The 10901-nt window shown below is 39.8% G+C and overlaps 1 protein-coding gene across 1 annotated transcript in view; it reads left to right on the top strand.

The window, feature by feature from the left end:
* UNC5D (unc-5 netrin receptor D) overlaps positions 1–10901 on the top strand; it is a 263369-nt gene that overhangs the window by 148204 nt on the left and 104264 nt on the right. Inside the window, exon 6 of the mRNA XM_007448307.1 lies at positions 966–1130. Coding sequence (XP_007448369.1) covers positions 966–1130 — 165 coding nt within the window. The remainder of the gene's footprint in view (positions 1–965; positions 1131–10901) is intronic.

The following is a 10901-nucleotide window of genomic DNA, read 5'->3' on the forward strand; positions in this document are numbered from 1 at the left end:
AGCAGCATATGCTTGGAGCTTTGTTTTGAATTTGTATTCAATATACATTTATTGAGGGCTTACTATGTGCCGGGTACTGTGCAAGATACATGTATACATGTAATGTCGTTTAGCTCTGTGTTGTGATTTTTATGACCCCCCAGTTGACAGAAGTAGTGAAGTCAGGCTAAGTGCTTGCTTAGGGTTGCTCCACCAAGAAGTTGACAGAACCAAGATAAGGACTCAGACATTTTGCTTCAAGTTCAGTATTTGTATTTTACCCTGCTCTTGACTAGCTGCTCTAGATTAAAAATGGCAGTGTCTTCAGTAACCCACATAAGCATGGTTGGCCTATTCCTGGGAGATACTGGGACACTTGTCTCCAACATCTGCCATAATCTCTAGGGTGGTTTTCTAGGGGAATTAGATTCAGTTTATTTCTACATACAGCAGCAATGCACAACCCAAGAAATTCTATTTGCGTAAGTCTTGGCATCTTGGGGTTTGGCTGACCTGTTTTAGTTTAATACTGTCAGTATATATGGGTTTAACTTTTTATTATTGAGGGGCTTTTAGGACTTGAAGAGCATTTATTCTACTTTCTGTTCTAAACTATCAACCCACAAGGAAGCGGTGATTACCAGTGGTTCCTGTCCATCTAAGATGCATTTTGGGCATGAAAGATGGGGAAAGAATGGATAATAACATTATTAGCTAACCCAAGGGCACGGGTAATTCAAATATTTGCCCAAATTCAGTAAATTGGTCTCATCCTGAAATAGCAAGAGAATTACGCCACTGCTTTTGTTAGCCTGTCTCTTTAGGAAAGAAACCACGGAGAGAAGATAAACACATTTATTATTTTTTCTTTATGGTGGTGGTGACGGTTTAAAATCCAGCTCTAAGAACAGTAGCGGCCCTGGGGTGAGTCTCCCAACAGCTGCCAGATTCATTCTAACGATGGTTCCCTCTGTTTCCCTTTGAAGTGGACGGGAGCTGGGAGGTGTGGGGTGAGTGGTCAGTCTGCAGCCCAGAGTGCGAGCATCTGCGGATCCGCGAGTGCACAGCCCCGGCCCCAAGAAATGGGGGCAAATTCTGCGAAGGCCTAAGCCAGGAATCCGAGAACTGCACAGATGGTCTCTGCATCCTAGGTAACACCTTCTGTTGCATGTCTTCTGTGTCTGTCCAGCATAGGAAAAGAAATGTCATGACCGTTAATTCGGTGAAATAAGTTCACAGAAAACAAAATCTCCCAGAGCAAAGAGAATATGGGTGAAAAGGGTCGAAAAGTAGACAAAGAGATGTTTAGTAGAGATGGGGTCATTTTAAACATCGTTATCACTGTCAGTTCCACAAATGCGTATGTTTATGATGGACGTAACCGGATATGATTTGAAGATACATGATGAAAGAAAATGAGTTAGACTTTTGAGCTTAGCAAGTCGTTTCTTTTAGGGGCCAGCATTTTTAGGTTTGGTGAAATTCTGATACAGATCACCGTATGCTTGTATTTCTCCCAGGAATTTTACAGCGCTATAAAGTGTTTCATGGTCCTCAGAGACCATGGTTCTGGGACAAAGGGATGGGTTGTGACTGTTACCTTACAAATGGGGGGAAAATATGGCACTGAGGAGGTGGGTGGGTTTTGTATCACATTGATCTGGCAAGGCAGGAAATAGAATGCTCATTTCACAACTCCCAAGCCTTTGCTTTATTCCCGAGATTACATTACAGCCATCTTCAAGTGACTGTCTGCCTGGGTATGAAAGTATGGGAGGGTCAAATAGAGCCACATAGAGATTGGTTTTAATTTGGTGCTGTCCTTTACTAGCTTTGTGATCTTGGGCAAGTCATTTAGCTGCTTAACTTCTCTGACTGTAAGTACCAAAGAAGTACCTATTTTTGGTTATTGTCAAGGCTCAGTGATAAAAATAATGTATTTGAATATTTCATGGAACAGAATAGGTGCTCAGTAAATATCAATTCCTTCTCTACTTGCCCACTCAGATGTGCTAAGGTGTATTTGATTTTTCTTAGATCCTTCAAAAACAGGAGATTCAGGGCATACCTATTCTCTAGAACCAGGTTGCCTTTTTGGAAAACATCCAGCAAAAAAGGAACAGTGTAGTTCAATAGTGTGTCATCTTTTCAGGAATATATGTCCTTTTTATTTGGGAAGATTATGGTATGAAGGAAACATCTAAGTTGCATTTATTTTTCTGTATCAATATGACTAGCTATACTTGAAAGCAAGCCTCTACAAACAGTCGTATTTTCAAAATAAGTCTAAATGGTTAATACATTGAAACATTGAAAGCAGCACTTTCTCATAGCCCATAGTTCCTTTGTTTGCTGGTACTAGTGCTGAGTAGCCTGCGTGTGTCAGATACAATACAAGGGTCTGTAATTAAAGGGAACTTACCCAGCAGTCTCAGTGATGAAAGGGCCTGCTCTCGAATAAATACATTCCGTCCCCTTCCTAAATGTAAGGAAACATTTTTTTAAAATCTGCTTTATTGATGTCTAATTTACATATGATACAGTCCACCCATTTTAATTGTGCAGTTGGATGAATTTTGACAAACATGTACGGTTGTATACACCATCACAAACAAGACAGAACATTTCCATTAATCCCAAAAGTCTCATGCTCTTCTGCAGTCAGTCCTTTCCTCCTACCCCAACCACCTTCTACTTTCTTTCACTTGACATAATGCTTTTGACGTTCCTCCATGCTGTTACCTCTTTCGGTAATTAGTTCTTTCTTATTCTGAGGTAGTAATCCATTTTATGGATCTACCACAATTTGTTTATCCTTTCTTGAGCTGACGGACATAGGGTTGTTACCACTTGGGGGCTACCGTGAACAAAGCTGCTATGAAGCCTTGTGTACAGATCTTTGTGTGGACATGTATTTTCGTTTCTTTTGGGTAAATACCTAGAAGTGGGATTGGTGGGTCATATCACAATTAGATATTTAACTATAAGAAACTTTCCACAGTAGCTGTAATCATTTAAATTTTTACCACTAAGATGTAACTGTGCTAATTGTTCCACATCTTTGCCAACACTTGGTGTTGGTCTTTTTAAAGTAAGTCATTCTAATGAGTAAGTAGATTTGTGATTTTAATTTGCATTTCTGTAATGGCTAACGATATTGAGCAAATTTTCATTTGTTTATTGGTCATTCATCTATGTTTTTTGATGAAGTGTCTATTCCAGTCTTTTCAAATGTAAGGAAACAACACAAATTCATTAGCAAGTAGTTTAAGGAAATGTGTCTCTGGCCACCCTTGACTATCACCAGATTTATCTGAAATATACCTTTAAGGTATGACTATTTTTAACATGTTTTTTAACATATTTTTCCATTGATTAGGACTGTAGTTAGGACTCTAATCTCATATACCTTCTAAAAAGCTGTTGACAGTATAACTATGTGGCTACTGATTATAGTTTAGATGATCATTAGACACTTTTGAAATATTAGAAATAAGAAAGTACTGGTTGAATTTTAGATAACCATAGTAATAACCTTTCCTAACAACCACCAACCGAGCTTGAGCTTGGGGAAAATTCTATGAATGTCAAGCTTCAACCTTGGTTGACTGACACTTAGTCTTAGAGTTACTGATTGAAGACAGACAATGGTTAGCTCCTAATGTGAGAAAGAATTGTTATCAAATATGTAAATATTATTCATTTGCACTTGTATTGCAATATATAGTTATTTTTTAGTTGAGTAAGAGTTATGTTTAGGGCTAAAAGGAGTTACCAGCACTAAGAGGATAGTGACCAGTCTACATCCCAATTTTAAAATCTGAGATATCGTATTCATCAGGGTTCTCCAGAGAAACAGAACCGATAGGATATGTATATAAGATAGAGGCTATAAACATACGCACATACATACATACATATGTAAAGAGATTTATTATGAGAAATTGGTTCATGTTATTATAGAGGCTGGCAAGTCCAGAATCTGCAGAACCAGTGTTCCGGTTCAAGTCCAAAGGCTGGCAGGCTGCTATAGAACCAGGAAGAGCCAATGGCCCAGTTCAGAGGCTTTCAGGCAGGAGAAGTCTCTCTTACTTGGGAAGGATCAGGACTTCAGCTGATTAGATGTGACCCACCCACATTATGGAGGGCAATTTGCTTTTCTCAGCCTGTCAATTTCAACGTTGGTCTCCTCTGAAAACACCCTCACAGACTAATGTCTGACCAAATATTTGGGCACCTCATGGCCCAGTTGGGTTGGCACATAAAATTAACCATCATAAACCCATAGGTACTTGTGAAGTTCCAAAGCATAGTTCTTTCCTTGGAGCCAGTCAAGCCGAGGTTCAGGAAATTGCTTTAATTACTGAATGAAACCCTCCTATGGACATTGGCCATGTGTGGTTTTAGTCTCACATGTGCAGTTTAGTGGATATTCTGTTTACATTTTCGAACAGTGGAAATAAAACGGATAGGGAAACAGTGAGGTTTAGAATATGTTCAGCACTGAAGGTTGAGAGCTCTGTTAAATCCCCTCATGAGTTTAAAATGCTGTGTAAGCCTTTCTTTTCTGTTCAACCTATTCGTTCCCCTATTCCCTTTCCTACTTAAGCATGGGTTTTTCTAGCATTCTTTGCCTCAGTAATATGCGTATTAAGATGTCTGTCAGACATGATCAGAGACTCTTGATGGCTACAATGACTAAGCTTTGTGATGGAAAAAGAGTGAAGCCTGTGAAATCATAGAGGTGAATGAGATGTATTTATACATCAGTGGGAAAGGGGTATGTTTCTAAGAGCCCAACACCGGGATGTATTCTGCCCTTTTAGACAGAGAGTGGCTACTCATGTCAACAAAAATGAATAGCATTTTACTATCTCTGCAGGAATCAATGAACAGCAGTCTAGTTAGATGATGCCAACATCACTCTATGTTTCTAGCTGGTACTTCGCCAGAGTGCTCTTGGTGAAACTAGCTGTGCTCTCAGGATAGAGATCCAGCGAAGGTTTGGTTTGATTAAAATAGCATTTGGCAACAGCTTTATGGAGCAGTCCCTTCGTGAAAGATCTAGGTCATGTTCCAATTTGGGGATTTCCTTCTTTTAATTTTTTTTCCCTTTATGCCAGATACGACTCTAAAGCAACTCATCAATTCCCAACTTCTCTTGGCAGTTACACAATGACATTGCTTGGCTGTTGGATGACCTACAATTCTTTGATTTTATTTAGCTCTCAACAAAGCATCTGGATTCCTTTTGTTGTCCCTGAGGGCTGCATTCCTCCTAGAGATGGAGCTGCCAGCTCTGAGTGCTCACTTTAATATTGGGGTATGATTGTTGCTAGGTCAGTTGTGACTGTAGCACAGGACCTTAGTGTTATGCTATCACAGATGGCCACACCTAAACGCCCTCAACAAGGAAATAAATGCCCCAAGACCGGGGAGTGTAAGATTAAGCAGTTGGTACCAATAGCAGTGAGTCCGAGGTTCCAAATTACAAGCATGAACTAAACATCCAGTGCCTTTATGCTAGAACAATTCTTTCCGAGGAAGATAATTACATGGGATGACCATCGAGAGACAAGAACTTGTGGATCCATGTTTTTTAAGCATTAACATCAAAATCAGGTAGTTTTCTGACCGCTGTCCTTTCTACTTGCTGAACTTAGCTGCTTCTGTGCCCGAGGATCACAGAAATGTCCATGTAAATGACGTGTACATTCCTCATTGGCAGGAACAGAAGGGTGAAAATAGTGGGGTGTTTAGTTTGAGTCTGAGAAGTAAGGGGAGCCTGCTTCCTCTCCTTTTTATTCCAGCAGGTGAAAAACTAAGGGCTTTGGCTTCAGAGGATTGAGTGGATCTGCTTCAGAGGGGATTAGTGCCCAGATGTGCAGTGAGAAAGAAGCCAGAGAAATGTCACAGGGACCCAAAAGAGAGAGGAAATCTTCAAGGCTGAGCTACCTGATAGCTAATCCATCCTTCTTGTCAGGATGTGCGATAGGTCATTTCAACATTGACAGTTCAGAAATGGAAAGATCAGTTACGTGGTGCTTTGTTTTCATTTCTCCTGAGTACACTGATAAGAAAAGTTGGAGGTGACAGTTTGGAAACCTCATCAAGGATAAAGATGTCTATACAGTAGCAGGTTCAAATAAACATCCCCAAGCTACATCTCATAATCTAACCACACTGTCTGTTGAACTATCTACTTAAGTGACCTAAAGGAAGCACCTGGAAAGGTGAGCCTGTAATCACATCAGAGTACAGGTTGCCTTGGTAAGGCATTTTCTCTTGAATCATTCTAAGCCTCATTGTTATCCATTACAGTAATTACCTGGGTCCCTTCCCTGTATTTCTTAGGGCACTGAATAAGAGAATATTCACTCCAGAGTTAGCTAAGTGCATCTGAAACAACTCTTACTTTTTGCTAGTGGTTTACGGAATATCTGTTTCATATATAAGATTATAACAGATGGATGTCCCTTTACCAAAACGAAAGCCGTCATGTCCTTTCTTTGGGCAGAGAGTCAGGAATCATATTGGACTCTTCTAAAAACTTTTTGTTGGATAAGGTCATGTTTCAGGGCCTGCTGCACTACATAATTGGTTAATTATAGCACAGTAAAATTCTATATAGCAAAGAAATAAAAATGGCATCAGCAAGATAACATGCTAGCACAATGCATTGTCATGAAGTTTCCTACTGCTTGTTAATTCTCCCAAGTAGTTTTAATGTTAAAAACCTATTTCCAGGGCCTCCCTGGTGGCGCGGTGGTTGAGAGTCCGCCTGCTGATGCAGGGGATACGGGTTCGTGCCCCGGTCCGGGAGGATCCCACATGCCGCGGAGCGGCTGGGCCCGTGAGCCATGGGCGCTGAGCTTGCGCATCCGGCAACGGGAAAGGCCACGACAGTGAGAGGCCCACATATCGCAAAAAAAAAAAACAAAACAAAACAAACAAAAAAAACAAACCTATTTCCATTCCATTTGTAGTACATAGTAGGTATTCCTTTTTCCATAAAGATTTTCCCTAGAAATACCCAATAGCTGCCTTTCTGCATAACAAACAATGGATTAATTCAGAGTTGCCTTTATGTATACAGCATAGAAAATGTGGATATAATACTGCAGACCCACAGGAGTGATAAGAATGTAGATTTGGACATATGTGGTGTCATTAGCAACTTAGCCACAATCTCTCTCCCATGCCTCAGTAATACTTTCCCGTTATAAGACCCAATAAGAAGACCAGTGAATAACACGCTTTGACCAGACAGAGTGAAGTGGCTCATAACAGAAGTTTCTGTTGTGCTTAATTAAAAAAGAAAATAGAGATAGCTCAATACTCATGTGTCTTTGTGAAAGCATTTTTTTTTTTTTTAATTCTACAAGGCTAAAACTTTTACTTTTGTGCCTTGTGATAAGAGGATTTGAACTTTAGTGCCACATCCTGAGTGGAATTGAGCATAAAAAGGAAAAAGAATGAGCCATATACAGCAAATTACCATAAAATGTCTCCGCTTTGTTATCCACCCTCTGTGGACTTTTCTGCATTTATGCCTTGTTAAGAAGAAGATAAAGACATCTGATTGTCTTTTTGAGCATAATCCCCCTTCCAAGTAAGGACTGACCTTCATCCATTGGCCCATGATGATTGATATGTATTTAGTAAACCACTAAAAATCTGTGGCCTCAGGCATAGAAAATAAATTCATGGTTACCAAAGAGGAAAGTGGTGGTGGGGGGAGGGATAAGTGAGGAGTTTGGGATTAACATACACACACTACTGTATATAAAATAGGTAAATAACAAGGACTTACTGAATAGCACAGAGAACTATACTCAATATTTTGTAATAATCTAAAAGGGAAAAGAATCTGAAAAAGAATATATATATATAACTGAATCAGTTTGCTGCACACCTGAAACTAACACAACATTGTAAACCAACTAGACTTCAATTAAAAAAAATCTGTGGACTTTCTTTTCAACCAGCTCTGAAACAAGGACTTAAGATGCCTTTTTTTTTTTTTTTTTTTTTTTTGTGGTACGCGGGCCTCTCACTGCTGTGGCCTCTCCCGTTGCGGAGCACAGGCTCCGGACGCGCAGGCTCAGCGGCCATGGCTCACGGGCCCAGCCGCTCCGCGGCATGTGGGATCTTCCCGGACCGGGGCACGAACCAGCGTCCCCGGCATCGGCAGGCGGACTCTCAACCACTGCGCCACCAGGGAAGCCTTAAGATGCCTTTTGTGATGCAGGAAATTTTCCCTCTGTCATCAACGTCTCTTTATTTCTTCCCAAACGTGTGCCACATGTACATAGTCATGGCAGAGTAACCTACATAAGAATTTCCTTCTCAGCTAATAGAAATCAATGCAATTATTCTGTTTCTTTCTTCTTCTTTTTCCTATTCCTATCAACTCCCTCTGACCCACCACCACCATATTTCCATATGAACGTTTACACTGTGCTTACATTCTTTTGGTGGAATTGGACAGGAAGTGCTGTCATACTCCAGAAACATGTCTGGAAGATTGTTTATCTTTGAGGCATCTTGTTAACTTTGTTCATTTTATGAGAGGAATTGAAATAAAACACCTCTCCTGTAAATAGGAAGGACTTTAAAATTAAATTTGGGCAGCTGGAGAACAGGATACATAACCTCCAGATCACATTACTTAGAGAGGGTACACAAGGTACACACATCACATTAGAGAGAGAGAAAGAAGACTAAAACAAAACAAAACAAAACAAAAAACCCCAAGAAAACCAGATAGACAAATAAGAACAGATCCCCATGACAGTGTAAACTGGAGACAGAAAACCCAGTAGAAAGCTTAAAAACATTTCTTAAGGACGGGAAGTTTTAGCCACAGGGCCAGATAGTTGATGGGAATACAAATTCATTACAAAGAAAAGAGAAATATTTTGTAGATGGCATCCCCAAGAAGCACAGGGAAGGCACTGGCTCCAAACTGGGGATTGCGAGAAGGTACAGAGGTTGAGTTTCCATGAGGGCTGGCCCAGGATGGGCCTGGGTTGAGCTGGCATTGAGAGCAAAGGCTGAATGGCCTTCCAGTGTCCTCTGTGATTCTGAGTTGAGATGTTATTCTCTTTCTGAAAAATTAGACATGGACATGAACCTAGAATTGAGAGAAATGAATGAGCTGAGCCTATAGGATTTGAACATTTATCCTATAGATAACAGGTTGAAGAATCTGGGCTCTGGCGTCAGATTGCTTGAGTTTGAATTTCGATTGCAATGCTATGAGCAAATTTCTTCATTTCTCTAAGCCGAAATTTATTCCTCTATAAAATAAAAGTTATAATAGTGTCTATTGCAAAGGGTTCGTTTTGAGGAGGAAATGACCTAAACCATGCAAAGCATTTGACATCTGTAGTAAGCACTCCATTTGTGTAAATAATAATAATAATGTGTGTGTGTTCTAGTAAAGGGATTCCTGTGGCAGAAAAAGTGTGTTTTCCATGTTCTGTGGAAGAATTGACAAGTGACACTTTAGATATGTCTTTAGATATTTATATATGAATGTTTTGTTAAAACATTTCCTAATATATCTGACTAATATAGTGTCTAATGAAATAAAATGTGCTTCACATTAAAATCTATGGGACACAAATTGTGTTCTTTGTATGAACCAGTTCTGAGGGGCAATTTGAGACATACCACGGTTTACAAGGACCCTAACAGCTCACGAGGATTCTTCAACTTGGTGTCAGACCAAAGTGTCAATATCCTTTCCCAGAAACGTCTGACAAGTAGCTGAGAGAACAGCTCTTGAGTTTCCAGGGGGAAACTTTGCAGGGGGGATTTAGTTATGAGGAGGAGACAGACCAGGTGATCTTTGAGGTCCCAACAAGTCCTAAAATTCTATGATTGTAACAACTAATTAAAAATAACTCAAGGGGAAGGCCCAGGAGAGAAGCCTGGGTGGTCCCCAAGTGAGAAAATCATTCTTCATTATACTGAGAGCTTCCCTCATGTTATGAAATACACATATTCTAACAATTGCGTTAGAAAATAAATTTTCATAAAGCAAATTCTAATTTGTCGACAACACATTTAAAAATCCTTTCTCACTGGTGGGGGAAAAATCCACCATGTGCACTACTAGACCATACACAATCTCCAGATCCCAGGGTTATCCTCCTGGTGCCAGCTCTTCTGGATCAATGATATTTGTTACATGTCAGCACTTCCATCATTCGACATTCCCAGATCCCCAAGTTAGCGATTTTGGCATATTTTTTGTATTTTTAAAAGCTATCTAATAGATTTGGTCAGTAACTAATGATATCCAGAGTCAGGAAGTTTCCAAAATTTAGGCTTTCTGTCATATAAAACAAACTCTCCCCATTTCAGCAGTTTTGTGTATTCCAGATCCTACCTCTGCAGTATATTTAATTAGGATTCAACAAAACCCTGGGTAAGAAATATTAGTCTGGATTAGAGAAAGATTTAATGTCTGAGATCATAGAGTGGACCAGCCATAAAAGAAATGGCAAGAACCCAGTCAGGGAAGTGATTTAAAACAGAGTAATCTACTCCTGTAAAGAATTCAGTGCCCTCTGGGGTGTGCTGAACAAAGTGAATTAATAGAGGCGGATTCTATCTTTGATTTTGATTTTGATTTGATTTCTATCTTTGATTCTATCTTTTCTCCTTACATTACAAATTAAATACATGTGTGTCTTCAAGAGCATTGAGACATGTGATCCAGAAAATGAAGATGATATGAACATCACCAACATGCATTATCCTTAACCCTGGCCTTGTCCTTTTTCCAGAGAAGTGTCAGCATCCTCCTAAAAGCCCTGGCCTTGCATACATGTGTTTGGGAGAGGACAATGTTAGTGTGCACTGGAATAGAAAATTGCCATGATCATTTAGAAGGAGATCATGGTGTAGGG

Source organism: Lipotes vexillifer, unplaced genomic scaffold, assembly GCF_000442215.2.
Source record: "Lipotes vexillifer unplaced genomic scaffold, Lipotes_vexillifer_v1.1 scaffold1166, whole genome shotgun sequence".
NCBI lineage: Eukaryota > Metazoa > Chordata > Mammalia > Artiodactyla > Lipotidae > Lipotes > Lipotes vexillifer.